This window comes from Chiloscyllium plagiosum, chromosome 10 (assembly GCF_004010195.1).
Source record: "Chiloscyllium plagiosum isolate BGI_BamShark_2017 chromosome 10, ASM401019v2, whole genome shotgun sequence".
Taxonomy (NCBI): domain Eukaryota; kingdom Metazoa; phylum Chordata; class Chondrichthyes; order Orectolobiformes; family Hemiscylliidae; genus Chiloscyllium; species Chiloscyllium plagiosum.
Genome location: NC_057719.1, coordinates 91,666,015 through 91,681,682, shown reverse-complemented (window position 1 = coordinate 91,681,682; position 15,668 = coordinate 91,666,015). Strand labels below are relative to the sequence as shown.

The 15,668-nt window shown below is 40.5% G+C and overlaps 1 protein-coding gene across 1 annotated transcript in view; it reads left to right on the top strand.

Moving 5' to 3' along the window:
• ubr1 (ubiquitin protein ligase E3 component n-recognin 1) overlaps positions 1 to 15,668 on the top strand; it is a 204,626-nt gene that overhangs the window by 29,353 nt on the left and 159,605 nt on the right. Inside the window, exons 5-10 of the mRNA XM_043698391.1 lie at positions 827 to 957; positions 3,650 to 3,788; positions 4,755 to 4,817; positions 6,308 to 6,431; positions 8,092 to 8,199; positions 13,910 to 13,998. Coding sequence (XP_043554326.1) covers positions 827 to 957; positions 3,650 to 3,788; positions 4,755 to 4,817; positions 6,308 to 6,431; positions 8,092 to 8,199; positions 13,910 to 13,998 — 654 coding nt within the window. The remainder of the gene's footprint in view (positions 1 to 826; positions 958 to 3,649; positions 3,789 to 4,754; positions 4,818 to 6,307; positions 6,432 to 8,091; positions 8,200 to 13,909; positions 13,999 to 15,668) is intronic.

Genomic DNA, 15,668 nt, shown 5'->3' with positions numbered 1-15,668 from the left:
ATGGTGATGAGGTCAGCAGTGCAACTGTTGGACTAATGTGAAACTGGGATGGATTGGCATTGGATAGGATAGTGATAATGCCAGCATAGAATTAGAGCATAATCCCCACTGTCAATACGAATTCAAGGAGGGGGTCACCCAGAAGAGGAGAGGAGAATAGTGTCAACATAAAAATGAAAGGGAAGAGGGTTGGGAAAGGATACTAAGATTAATTTGAATAATTAGGAGAATAATAACGCTAACAAACTTGAGGGGAGGGAGCACTTGTGCATGATCATGCTAATAATAGTAAGTTAACAATGACACGATACCAGGTTATATTGCAGCAAGTTTATTTGAAAGTACAAGCTTTTAGAGCACTGTTCCTTTGTCTAGTAGCTAATCAGGGAGGATACATAGGACACAGTTTATATGTAAAAGATCAAAGTGTCATACAACTGATGCGATAGTATGCAGCCTTTTTATACATGGCTTGAGGGCTGTATTCTCAACTCAACAGACTACAGAGAGAAAACCTGTGAATGTCTTTGTAAAATGAAACTGATTTGTCATGTAAAATTTATTGGATGAGCCATGGAAAGTCCTATAAAGGCAGAGCTAAGATGGAAGAAATATAAACTTAGATACTGGCCAACTTAGATATTGGCAAATTTACTGAGTATTGCCAGCATTTTCTATTTTTATTACAGATAGAAGGTTATGCATTATACACTGACACACATCTATTTTAGAAAGGTGCGTAAGAATTAAAAGGAGAGTCGTGTGCGATGAGGAATGCTACTCTGCATATATGTGCATTCTAAGCATTATATTTGTTTTCACACAGAATTCTGCAAGCCAGTTACCTGTGGGTTTGGCTGAAAGAGCCCAGCAACTCTTCACTATTATCTTCAGGTATATCATAGATATGTTGATCTGGACGGAAGATAAAGAGCTACCTTTGGGACTCCAACCAAGGTATACAAAGAAAAATTTCTCTTATGCCACCAAGATGCTGCATTACAATAATTGATAGTGATGCGATTTCTTCGGTCAACTACTATGACCAATCTGATATAGAACATTGAACATTAGAGCGCAGTACAGGCCCTTCGGCTCTCCATGTTGCACCGACCTGTGGAACCGATCTGAAGCCGATGTATCCCACACTATTCCATTTTCAACCATATGTTTATGGTCTGAGTGTTTCCCTATTTGTTAGCCCTTGTAACATACACCATGAAGGCTTGGTTCTTGTTGGGACAGATGTTTTGAAGTTATTAACAGTATTGACTATTTGCACTGTTCTAAGATCATGAACTTTACACAGTCTGTGCCCTTATACTTACTGATTTTACAGCTATATTACATAGTTGTAACACTATACATGGCAGACCACAATGGATACAGAGTGCAATAACTCCATTGCACTGAGACTACTGAAGGTGAGGCAAGGACTTCTATTATTGACATTACACATTGAGATGACATCTAACTATTTTAAAGGCACTTTGCCTTTCTGGGGTAACTGCAATAATACAACAGATAGAAAGCATGATTAAATAGGATTTGTTAAGTCTTTGCAGGAAATCCAGTAAAGTTGACATTTGAAACATTTTCAAACATCAATGCAAGTAAAATGTTCATTTTGCTGGAACAAAGTACTAAGTGTTCAAAGAGTGAATGATCATTGAACATTATTACACGTTTACAATGCACTGAACTTTAGAGAGAGAACTCTTTGGAAATATAAACTGGTAAATGGAAGCTTGGATTATTAGACACTTTGCTCTGCTGAAACTGGACACCATACTTTTATACTGGCACTAGTTGTCTTTGCAAAAAAGGGCAGCTGTTCAGCAACAGCATTTGGATTGGTTTAAAGTGGCAGTTTGACACAGCTGAAATGTATGAGCACAGTTGGGACTCAGACCTTTGAGCCTGCCAGAACCAAAATTCCACTCGGGCTCTCTTCTGTGAAAAGAAAAGTAACAACACTCAACAATTTGCAAAAAGGAAGAACATTTCCAACTAGAGGCAAGACCCAGGTCTAACTGTCGACCAAATTGAGGATCATCGCAGTCAATATCAACTTGATATCATCAGCAAAAAACAAAATCACACTTCTGGGGAAAAGTCCATGTCATTTCTCCTTTTGGATTGGACTTGAATTCACAGCCTTTTAACCTATGTATTCCCCACAAATTTTCCTGAGATGATTGTTTCTGTTCTGTCCTTTGTGTCAATGAATGTGTTGTTTGGATTGAAAGGGGATTTGCACTAAGCTGCTATATTACTTACTACCTGATTTTGCTGCATTTTAGAGGATAAGTTTGTTATAATAAATAAGCTTTGTTTTTCTTACTCATTGATGAAACCTGGTGCAAGTTTCCTTTTTATCTTAGACAGTGGCCTCAGTCAGGTATTAACTATTCTTGAGATTCAAAATTAGTAATACTGTATTTCACACTTACGGAATAGTAGGGCTTGATTTCCAGCACTATTCCTACCAGGGATGTGATAACAGACAATAAACACAGTTAAATGACCTAACCAAGTAGTTTACTGAAGCAATTTAAGTAGAAAAGTCTAGGAACAATATGTTGACTGTCTTTTGTTCTTAATATGGAATGTGCGAGTGACTAGCAAGGCCAGAAATTTGTTGCCTATCCCTAATTGCTCTTGAATTGGGCAGCCCTTTAGGCTATTGCATTCAGTTAAATCAACCACTGTGTTGTGGACTTGGAGCCAGAAGTTGCCCAGGCTGGGAAAGTATGGCAGATTTCAGAGTTAAAGCAAATTAGTGAACCAGATGGGTTTTTACAGCAATCGATGATAGTTTCATGGTCAGCCTTTCTGAAGCTTTGGATCCATAATTTCTAAATTAATTTAAATTCTACTGGCTGCCATGGGATTTGAACCCAAGTAGCCAAACATTACTAAATTGCCTTTGTCTCATCTATTGTTTAAATAGCCATTGAGAAGGTTTTTGAAGTTTTAACGTAGATTTGATATTGAAGAACTGTAATTGCACAAATTTATTTTTAATTACAGAACTAATTGAAAAACTGAATGAAGAGTGAGGTGATTGGGAAAAGGTTGAAAACTTTTATATTTTGAAATGAATATCAGCAATTTGTGTATTTCTTGCTAGTGTGATCCAATAGAAATTGCTGATTAGGCAAAGTGTGGGCTATAGCATGCTACTTTAGTAGGATAAGTCTTGCCAACATTGACTAATAAGGAGAAACAAAGCCTGCACTTGCACTCACTATATATCATCATAGCACTTTACCAACAAATGTATGAAAAAGTTTAAAGTTCACACACAATATCTCATTATATACTTGGAGAATGTGTTGTAATGATCTGTATTATTATTATATGTATTAATGATTGTATTTATGATTAGTTTATAAATAGTCATGTCTGGATTTCTGACTCACCACATTAATTCATGGTTAAAGTATTAAACAACATTTTTCTTTCCCTTGTTCACACTGTCCATTGGTGTTACACATTGAGAGAGTGAGTTCTATAGTGTTGTATTGAAATATCAACAAACTACATCACAGTTGCTTGTTGGTTCTGTCGGGGAAAATTCAGCAAACTTTGCAAGCTGATGTACCAATATTGAAGCGTATGCTTAAACTTCTTTTTTCCTCACAAGGGAGAAGACAGATTCCTATTTCTGTGTGCTGTTTAATGATGAACAGCATTCGTTTGAGCATGTCATCCATTCACTCCAGAGGTCACTGGGCTGCTCACAGAGAGAAGCACAGAGTCACACCACCTTGATAGATAGAGAGGTAAGTGTCATTAGTGATTGTGGATTATTTTTTGTGCAACCAAAGCAACTTGCATTTAGATAGCATCTTTAACATAGTAAACAGGAAAGAAATCAGAGAAGCAAAGATACCACACTAAGCCAGAAAGGGTATAATTGGGATTGGTGACTGAGTGCTTGACCAAAAGACAGCTTTTAAGAAAGCTCTTGCAGGAAGATGGGCAAAATTTCAGAGATCTGGGCTTTAAAGTGTGATGGCTCAATTGCCAAGAGAGGTGTGGAGGAACTTGGAGATGAACTGAAGGTCAGGGTTGGTGAAATGCAGTATTCTAGGAGAGAAGTAGCATTGTAGGAGGTACAGAGATAGGCAGGGATGAGACCATAACTGTCTCAAGATGTGGATAAAAGTTATAAAAATGGGAGTGTTAATGGACAATCAAAGCTGCAGTTATATTGCCACTTGTATATTGGTAATCTGAAAGTGACCATATCTATAGATGCTCTGATCTGATTTTGGGCCCTTTTATACCATCTGGGCTTGATATCACATAGATTAGAAATACTTATTTTTTTAAGCTAGGCTTCAGAGTGTTTGAGGAATCCCTTGCACTCTTTGTTAACGTGTAGAGCTTTTGAAATGCTTAGTGAAGTTGGCACTCCCAACTCATACCCAGAACATTGAAAATGTGCCAGATGAGAATCGAGTTGTGCATGTAAATAAACAGTTCTTGTTATAAGGTCAAATCTCCTATTTAACTAACAGCTTAAGTTTTTTTCTTTGAATTGGATTTGCTGATCAAACATATTGGTACAAATTGATTTGCAATCAGTTGTTACGTAGTCAGCAAATTTATAGTTAACTACATTCAGTGCTAAATTGTCTGATCTCTACATTGTTTAATGTAAACTTGCTTATTTTGTTTTAAGAAGTATGGTTTGAACTTCACTCAGATCCTTCAAATTTTGTTTTTGTGTCATGTCTCTGTAGGGTCGTAGAGCAGTAAAGCATGGAACACTGCAGTCGTGTCAAGAAACGAAGTTAGACGTTATTGTAAGTGAAATAAAATGCTTTCTGCATTCATTTAACAACTGCAGTTGAAGATAACTATAACGGTAGAGGAAATTATGAAGCAAGTTCGCTAATTATTCCAAGCATTAGCATTTCTGGTGGTAAGCTTTTACTGTATGAAGAATGTGCGGAAGTAATTAATCTGCTTCAGATAACTCATACCGCGGGGAAGGGCATAGTTGGGGAATGGAGGGGGTAGTGCATGTGGGAGGGTTTGCATTGGAAGGGGGTACACACGCACGAGGGGGAAGGGACGAGTGTGCAACTGCGATTCAGGTTGGTGGAAGATGGGAGGAAGGGACAGAGGCATTCAGTATGTGAGAGGGAGGAGCAGTTAAGAGAAATGTGGTACATGTGTAAATGGGAATGGTGAACATGAGAGATGGGATCTGCGAGCTGCAGGCAAAAAGAGCTTCGGAGATGAAGTGTGAGAGAGATAATGCACTTGTGAGAGATGGAAGGTTACATAGCAAGTTTAAGAATGCATTTTTGAAGAGAAGAAATGTACAATGGAAGGGAAGGAGGAAGTGAGCAAGCAGAGTGACACGACAGCATGTAAATTCGAGGGAACGATTGCATAATGAGTTAAAGGATGGGAAAGCAAGAGCTAAAACACATAATGAAGAGAGAGAGAGTGTGTGAAGAGGGTGTGTGTGAGAGAGAACCTGAGACTGAACGTGGGCCTGACACATGCCCTCCTTTTCCTCCTCCTTTCTAAACATCTGCCAGGCTGGGAATGGAGGAAGTTTGCTGGCTGAAAGATAACTTGTTTCCCAATCCCACCTTTGTATGCACTCCTCAGAGGTCAACTCAGTGTGCATCACCAGAGATGAACCAAGGTCAGGTGTGCCTTAAACTCAAGTCTTTGACTCCTCCCTGGGCCCTGCCCTGCTGATTGGCACTCGAAGCTGTCTCTCCAGCTCTGCGTAATAATCAAAAGGGCAGAAAAAGGCTTTGCTAGTGAGCTGATTGGTCTAAAACTAATAAGAGCGAGACTGTTTAAGATTGAGGTGAAGGGTCTTTAGAACATGCTGCTCCAGGAGCTGTGGAAGCTCAAACATTGAGCAGGTTACAGACAGAAATCAGTCGATTTCAGGAGACCATTGGCATTGGGGAAAATGAAGTTTTGCGGACAAGTAACTTTATGCAGATGATCAACCATGTTCTAATTGATAGGAAGAGCCAGCTCAATGGGCTAAGTAGTCTGTTTCTGTAACCATGAATGAAGGAACTATAAACAGTGAATGATTGTATTGAGATATAAAGAGGAAAAGCTGTATGTATTCCACACCTGTGGAGAAACGAGCTGAATGATACTTTCAGGTTGATGTCAGTTTTTTAAGAATGGTAGCTGTCTTGCTCAGTAATCGCTATTTTACCATTATCATGTATATAAAGAATGGATTGTGTTAATTGGCATTTAGCCAAACCAAAGAGAATATTGTCATGTGCATTGTTAATTTTTCTTTCAGAACATTACAAACAGCGTATTCCAGTCACCTCTACGTGTTGAAATTCTTCATTCAAGTGTTGTATCCCATCAGAACTTTGCTTTACGTCTTCTCTCCTGGCTCAGTCAAGTTGTCAGCAACTCTGGCAAGTGCATGGCTTGTTTTAGTGAAACATTTTTGACTTGTACAATGGAATAAGTATTAGCCACTTGCAAGATATTAGCCTAAATTACATATTGACATTATTTTTTCCAATCAAATGCAAACTTCAGGTATGCTGTTTGCACCCTACTCCTGATTACTGAAAGTCTGAAAGCTGGATAATATTTTGATGCCTTGACCTGCCCTGCCATTAAATGCCAAGACTCAGCAGATTCTTCAGTATTCATCTGTACCAATTCCTTAGTTTTGTATTGTAGTTTGCTAAAAGCCCAGTTTTGCTTTTCACAATGATCCCATTGCAGTGCTTGTGGATGCTTAATAATTTAAGCATAATCTTTAACCCTTGACCAGCTCAGTGGCCTTTGCAGCTTGTACCCTATTTATTTGTTGCAAATTGCCAAATCTGAAATGTTTCTCCATGATTTTCTAACGTGTAAATGATATAGTTAATATCCTGTTTTTTAGAGGGATTTTTATTGAAAGATAAAAAGGAAATTTTTAAACAGTTTTTACAAAATTACCAAGTAATACAAACAAGTATAAACACTAATATACAATTAAATATATATATATAAAAAAGAAATAAACAATAACTAAAACACAACAAACAAAAAAAAACTCAGCTAACTACTAATCTATCCTACAAACTACCAAAACATAAAATATCTTACATTACTAATAAGAAATAACGTAATAATTAAATAATTAAGTACATACTCCAAATCTTACAAATCTGCCCTCCCTGGATGTCCACGGGATGAAACTATTCTCCATTCTCTCTTTCTGTACAAGGAAAAATATCTTAGCCAACTGGGTAGCTGAGGGCCTTCCTGGACTTTCGAATTGGCACAGCTTAATCATGGAATATATCCCCCTTGACTTCCTCTCAAATATGGTGCACCAAAAAACTGAATTATTCTATAAAATATGGCAGCCCTTTCTGAACTATATAGACACAGATATTTCGGCCATATTGTCAAGGGCTTTTGTCTACTGTGGTAGTGGTTCTGGCTGGTCCAGGGGCCAGGGTGGGAGGAATCCTGTATAAATATCCTATTTTTTATATGAAGACCATCACTGATCTCTTTGCAGAACTGTGAAAGATCCTGATCATTGCTTAAATAATTGTACATGTACTTGCAAAAGTCCATTCAACCTTTGAGCTTGAAACTTGTTAATTGTTGAACCACGAGTCTGAATTTATCTTTCAGATAGCTGCTCGGTGGCACTTTAATTGGGAATATAACATGAATTGAAGTCTGGTCTCTTTCATCAGTAAATCACTTGTGTTACATAGACAGGGACTCTATTTTCAAAAACTGATTTCTAATAACTGCTAAATTCACATTCTTTATAATATCTCCCATTTAGTTCAATAGATGACTTCCAATTAAAATATCTAATTCCAGGCTCTGGTATCTTTAGTTTCTTAAATTTTCAAGTATGAATATTCCTATTATTCATCCGAATAGAGTTGCATGAGCCATAGTTCACAAGCAACATTGTCAGTTTGCTTCACTAGAGGATTGCTGTCATCAGGTTCAAGACAGGAGTATTATAATCCTCTATTACATTGTATCCATACTGTTAAAGATAAATTTGAGTTTGGGTAGATGCAAATTGTTTTTCTTTCTATTATGCAGCTGGATTACGTCAGATTTTCTGTGAGGTGGTACTTAACCAAGAACCAGAATCTGATCAACCTTGCCTGAGCAGCAGATTAATGTTGGCTGATGCCAAGCTCTGGAAAGGTGAGTAAGCATGTCAGCAACTAGTTGAGTTCAAGTTGATCAGGTAAAGAAGTCACAGGATTGTTTCTCTTGAGGATCTCCTACCTTCCTCAGAATTTTCAGTTTGTCATTTGGAAAAAAAATTCTTTGAACATTTCCTATTTTTCTGATACACGATAATAAGAAAATGGTTAGCATCTTGGTAACGCAGGTTACTTTGTAATAATGGACCTTGGTCATTCTCTGTTTAACTGAGTATTTATGAAATGCTGCTCTTGTCAGATGTGGGAGTTTCAAGAGAGTTTACGGGTTACTGAGCATTAAATCTACAATAAATGTTGGTTGCGAATCTTATCAGATCGAACAGATCGGTTGGAGCAACGGTTAGAGGCACTGAGGAATTTACAAGAGTTAGGGGGTGTGATGGATGGCAGTTTTAAGAAGGGAGAAAAATGCAGATACAGTCAGATAGACGGGTTAACTCCAGGGAGGTGGGCAGGTGGTACAGGGGTCTTCTGTGGTCATCCCCATTTCAGACAAATATGTTGTTTAGGAAAATGTAGGGGGTGTTAGACTTTGAGGGGAATGTAGCATGAACAGCCAAATTTCTGGTATCAAGACAGGTTCTAATGTAATGAGAGGTACGTCGGGTTCTAAGCAATTGATTGTGTTAGGGGTCTGTCTAGTTAGAGTAACACACAGCAGTGAAAAACCAGAATGGTGTGTTGCCTCCCTGGTGCTAGGATCAAGGATGTCTCACAGAGGTTGCAGAATATTTTCAAAGGGGAAAAGGACCAGCAGGCGGTCATTGTACACATTGGTACCAATGACATAGGAAGGGAAAAGGATGAGATTCTGAAGGGAGAGTATAGAAAGTTAGGAAGGAATTTAAAAAGGAGGTCCTCAAAGGTAGCAATATCTGGATTACTCCCAGTGAGGGGAAGACTAGGAGGATGGAGCAGATGAATGCATGGCTGAGGAGCTGGTGAATGGGAGAAGGATTTACATTTTTGGATCATCGGAATCTCTTGGGGTAGAAACGACCTGCACAAGGATGGATTGCACTTGAATTGGAAGGGGACTAATATACTGACAGGATTTTCTGGAGCTGCTCAAAGGATTTAAATTAGTGAAGGGGGAGTGGGGGTGGGTGGGATGGGACTCGGGGAGATACTGAGGAAAGAGATTGATCTGAGACTGGTACAGTTGAGAAAAGAGGCGAGAGTGTGTTGCTGGAAAAGCACAGCAGGTCAGGCAGCATCTGAGGAGCAGGAGAATCGACGGTTTGGGCTGGTACCCTTCATCAGGAATGAAAGGCTCTGGTCCGAAACGTCGATTCTCCTGCTCCTCGGATGCTGCCTGACCTGTGCTTCTCCAGCAACACCCTCCCGCCTCTGATCTCCGGCATCTGCAGACCTCGCTTTCTCTCAGTTGAGAAAAGAAGCGAGTCAAACAGTCAGGGCAGGAACAAAGCAGAGAACAAGGTAGGATTGATGAATTAAACTGCATTTACTTCAATGCAGGGGGCCTAACAGGGATGGCAGATGAACTCGGGGCATGGGTTAGGAACCTGGGAGTGGGGTATCATAGCAATTACAGAAATTGGCTCAGGGATAGACAGGACTGGTAGCTTAATGTTCCAGGATACAAATGCTATAGGAAGGATAGAAAGGGAGGCAAGAGAGGAGGGGGAGTGGTGTTTTTGATAAGGGATAGCATATTCCTGGAAATACATCCAGGGAAGTTATTTTGGTGCAACTGAGAAATAAGAAAGGGATGATCACTTTATTGAGATTGTATTATAGAGCCCCCCCCCCCCGCCCAATAGTCAGTGAGAAATTGAGAAACAAATTTGTGCGGCAATTTCAATTATCTGTAAGAATAATAGGGTGGTTATGGTAAGGGATTTGAACTTTCCAAATATAGACTGGGACTGCCATTGTATTAAGGGTTTAGATGGAGAGGAATTTATTAAGTGTGTACAAGAAATTTTTCTGATTCAGTATGTGGATGTACTTACTAGAGAAGGTGCAAAACTTGACTTAATCTTGGGAAATAAGGCAGGGCAGGTGACTGAATGTCAGTGGGGGAGCACTTTGGGGCCAGCAATTTTAAAATAGTGATGGAAAAGGATAGATCAGATCTAACAGTTGAAGTTCTAAATTGGAGGAACACTAATTTTGACGGTATTAAGCAAGAACTTTCAAAAGCTGAATGGGTGCAGATGTTTGCAGGTAAAAGGACGGCTGGAAAATGGTAAGCCTTCAGAAATGAGATAACGAAAGTCCAGTGACAGTATATTCCTGTTAGGATGAAAGGAAAGGCTGGTCGGTGTAGGCAATGATGGATAATGAGAGAAATTGAGGGTTTGGTTAAGAAACAAAAGGAAGCATATGTCAGGTACAGAAAGTGAATCCTTAGAAGAGTATAAAGGCAGTAGGTGTTTATTTGAGAGGGAATTCAAGACATTGACTGGGATTCACTTCATGTGAGAGGTCCAGATGGAGCTGAATTTGAAAGTAGCATCCAGGAGGGTTTTATCGAACAGTATGTAAATAGTCCAACTTGGGAAGGGGACATGCTAGACCTGGTGTTGAGGAATGAGCCCAGCCAGCTGATGGAAGTTTCAGTAGGGGATTATTTTAGGAATAGTGATCACAGTTCCGTAATTTTTTTGAATACTCATGGACAAAGATCAGAGTCGTCCAAAAGGAAGAGTGCTAATCTGAAAGAAAGCCAACTAAAGCAAAATTCGTTAAGAGCTGGGGAATATGGATTGGGAGCAGCTGTTTGAACGTAAATCCACATTTGATATGTTGGTGGCTTTTGAAGAGAGGTTGATTAGAGTGCAGGACAGACATGTCTCTGAAAATAAGGGATGGAAATGGCAAGATGAGGGAACCATTTTGACAGGTGAAATTGAGACTAGCTAAGAGGAAAAAGGAAGCATACATAAGGTCTAGGCGACTGAAAACAGACAAAGCTTTGGAAAAATATCAGAAATGTGGGACCAATCTGAAACGAGGAATTAAGAGTGCTGTAAGAGGTCATGAAATATCTTTAGCAAACAGGGGTAAGGAAAATCCCAAAGCCTTTTATTATTATGTAAGGAGCAAGAGGGTAAGTAGAAAAAGGGTTGGCCCACTGAAGGACTAAAGAGGAAAGTTATATGGAATTATATAAAATCCGTACGATGTGGAAACGGGCCTTTTGGCCCAACAAGGCCACACCTACCCTCCAAAGAGTATCCCACCCAGAACCATTCCCCTACCCTATTATATTTTCTCTGACTAATGCACCAGACCTATACATCCCTGAACACTGGGATAATTTAGCATGGCCAATTCACCTGCACATCTTTGGACCGTGGGAGGAAACTGGAGCAGACACTGGGAAGAATATGCAAACTCCACACAGACTGTCACCTCAAAACAGAGAAAATGGGTGAGATTCTTAATGAGTATTTTGCGTCTGTATTCACCGAGGAGAGGGACATTATGGATGTTGAGGTTTAGGGATAGATATTTGATTACTCTAGGTCAAGTAATCAAACGTTACTCTCGGTCAAGTCGCATAAGGAGGGAGGAAGTGTTGGGTATTCTGAAAGGTAATTAAGGTGGACAAGTCACCAAGTCCAGATGGAATCTATCCCATATTACTGAGGCAAGTGAGAGAGGAAATAGCTGGGGCCTTAACAGATATCTTTGCAGCATCCTTGAATATGGATAAGAACCTGGGGGGACTGGAGAATTGCTAATATTGTCCCCTTATGTAAGAAGGGTAGCAGAGCTAATCCAGGTAATTATAGACCAGTGATCCTGACATCAGTGATAGGGAAGCTGCTGGACAAGATTCTGAGGGTTATGATCTATTTACATTTGGAAGACAAATGGGCTTATCAGTGATAGGCAGCATGGTTTTGTGCAGGGAAGGTCATGTCTTACCAACTTAATAGAATTTGAGGAAGTGACAAAGTTGATTGAGGGAAGGCCTGTAGATGTCAGATACATGGACTTTAGTAAGGCGTTTGAGTAGGCTGATGGAGAAAGTGAAGCCACATGGGGTCCAGGGTGTACTAGCTAGATGGATAGAGAACTGGCTGGGCAACAGTAGACAGACTAGTAGTGGAAGGGAGTTTCTCAAAATGGAGATCTGTGGTCAGTGGTGTTCCAACAGGGATTCATGTTGGGACCACAGTTGTTTGTGATATACATAAATGATCTGGGGGAAGGCTTGGTGGTCTGATTAGCAAGTTTGCAGATGACACCAAGATTGGTGGAGAAGCAGATAGTGAAGAAGACTGAATATAGATAGATTGAAGAGTTGTGCAGAGAAATGGCAGATGGAGTTCAATCCTAACAAATGCGAGGTGATGCATTTTGAAAAATCCAATTCGAGAGAAAACTATATGGTAAGTGGAAAAGCCTTGGGAAAATTCATGTACAGAGGGATTTTTAAAAAAATTCGTTCATAGGATGAGGATGTCGCTGGCAAGGCCAGCATTTATTGCCCATCCCTAATTGCCTGGAGGGCAATTGAGAGTCAACCACATTGCTGTTCATCGGATGGGGTGTTGAGTGCAAGAGTTGGCAGGTCATGTTGCAGTTGTATAGGACTTTGGTTTGCCTAAATTTGGAATACTGCATATGGTTCTGGTTGTCACATGATCAAAAGGATGTGGAGAGGATGCAGAGGAGGTTCATCTGGATGTTGCCTGGTATGGAGGGTGCTAGTTATGAAGAGAGGTTGAGTAGATTAGGATTATTTTCATTAGAAAGATGGAGGTTGAGGGGGGATCTGATTGAGGTCTACAAAATCATTAGAGGTTGAGACAGGGTGGACAGCAAGAAGCTTTTTCCCCAGAGTGAGGGACTCAATTAATAGGGGTCACGAGATCAAGGTGAGAGGGGAAAAGGTTATGGGAAATATGTGTGGAAAGTTCTTTACACAGAAGAGGGTGGGTGCCTGGAACGCGTTGCCAGTGGAGGTGATAGAGGTGGACATGATAGTGTCACGTAAGATGTATCTAGTCAGATACATGAATGGATAGGGAGCAGAGGGATAGAAATCTTGGGAAAATACGCAACAGATTTAGATAGCGGATCTGGATCGTCGCAGGCTTGGAGGGCTGGAGGGTCTGTACCATGCTGTAATTTTCTTTGTTCTTGAGAGGTAGGTGTTGTGGAGTGATGTGGCGAGATGCGAAGATGTAAGGAGGGAATTGCAGACTTAGGATGCAGCCAGCTGAAGAGAGCAATGGCATGTGTTAAGGTAATGGAAGGGAACTTGCAGAAGACCGTGAAGCATCTGGAAGTTAAATTGCTTTTTAAAATAGATTTCCTTGTTTTTTTTAAAACGCATTGTCTAGATTTAAATGAATGGGCTGCAGACTTTCTGATGGATTCTGGTCATTAAAGGCCACAAAATGTGAAATGTGCTTTCCATTTTATTCACGAATGATGAAGATCGAATGCTGCTATGTTCAGAATCCAAAGTGGAAATTCAGGCCAACCCCATTTCTTGCTATTCTGACATCACTCATTTAGGAGTTAGTTTACCACATGTGCATGAATTTATATTGATCATTTTGCTTTTGATTGCAGATGGCTGCAGGATGTTAGTCATGACGCTACTACAGATTATACAGTAACAAAGATATGAAGCATGTGAAAACTATAGATTTAACCAAGGAACAGGCAGAATAAATATGCATTCGTTTATTTTAATGCAGGAGCACGCAAAGCCTTTCATGAACTGATAGTATGCAGTTTGCTGATGGAAACAGAATACAAGAGACTCTTTGCTATTGAATTTATCACTGTAAGTACCTGTTTTATTCTGGTCAATGCCTAGCAGTGACTGAGATTTAGAAGCACATCTTTGCTCCCAAAAGCTCTGAATTGTGGAAGTGTTTTCATAGGTTGTCAGTTATAGAAGTTAGTAGTGACAAGTAAAATATAAACTTTGGTCAGGGAACCAAACCAAGACCGTGCCTCTTCCCCCCCACCACCCCCACCAAGACCTATTGTCTCACTGCCTGGAACACCAACTTTCAGATTGGCTGAGGAGTTACACCAAACGCTAAAACACTTAGTAGAAGACTCACACCACTCCATCCAAGAATTCCTGAAGACCATCAAAGACACCAAGATAGAAGAGGATGAAATAATGGTCTCCTTTGATGTAACAGCCTTGTTCATATCCATCAATATCAAACTGGCCAAGGAAACACTGACTACATTATTTTAAGAACCAAAGACACATAAACCAGACACCACCAACTTCATCGGCAAGACAATATCGTCAAGCTAGTGGACCTATGCCTTACCACTCACTTCACCTTCAACAACAAAACCTACGGACAAACCTACGCAACACCCATGGAATCTCCGATATTTGGGTTGGTAGCAGAGGCAGTAATGCAGAGACTCGAACAAACAACTCTGCCAACTATCCCACCCAAACTTTGGGTCCGCTACGTGGATGACACCTTTGCCATCACAAAATGAAACACATTAGAGGAAACCTTCAAGGCTATCAATAATACCCGTATTGGCATAAAATTCACTAAGGAGGAGGAAAACAACAACGAACTACCATTCCTAGATGTCACAGTAGAGCGAACAGCCAATGGGGACCTTCAAAACAGCGTCTACAGGAAAATAACACATACTGACCAAATACTGAACTACAGAAGCAATCATTCCAACACCCACAAATGAAGCTGCATTAGAACATTATTTCAATGAGCCACCACACACTGCAGCGCAGAGGAACTACGCAGAGCAGAGGAAAATCGCCTATACCGTGTATTCAAAAAGAACGGGTACCCAATGAACACAGTCTGATTTCTCAGCAACAAACCCCAACAAGCAGACAAAACACATCCAGAAACCCTAGCCACTCTCCTCAGCTAATGAACTTTGAAGACCCTGTACAGACAACAAGCAAAACTAATGTAATTTACAAGATGCTGAAAATGTGTTGCTGGAAAAGCGCAGCAGGTCAGGCAGCATCCAGGGAACAGGAGAATCAACGTTTCGGGCATAAGCCCTTCTTCAGGAATGAGGAAAGTTTGTCCAGCAGGCTAAGATAAAAGGTAGGGAGGAGGGACTTGGGGGAGGGGCGTCGGAAATGTGATAGGTGGAAAGAGGTCGCTGTGGTCTGTCGATGGAGGAGTCCAAAGGCCTGCATATCCTTGGTGGAGTGGGAGGGGGAATTGAAATGTTGAGCTACAGGGTGGTTGGGTTGGTTGGTCCGGGTGTCCCAGAGGTGTTCTCTGAAACGCTCCGCAAGTAGCCGGTCTGTCTCCCCAATATAGAGGAGGCCACATCGGGTGCAGAGGATGCAATAGATGATATGTGTGGAGGGACAGGTGAATCTGTGGCGGGTATGGAAGTTTCCTTTGGGGCCTTGGGGGGAGGTGAGGGGGGAGGTGTGGGCGCAAGTCTTGCACCTCCTGCGGTTGCAGGGGAAGGTGCCGGGAGTGG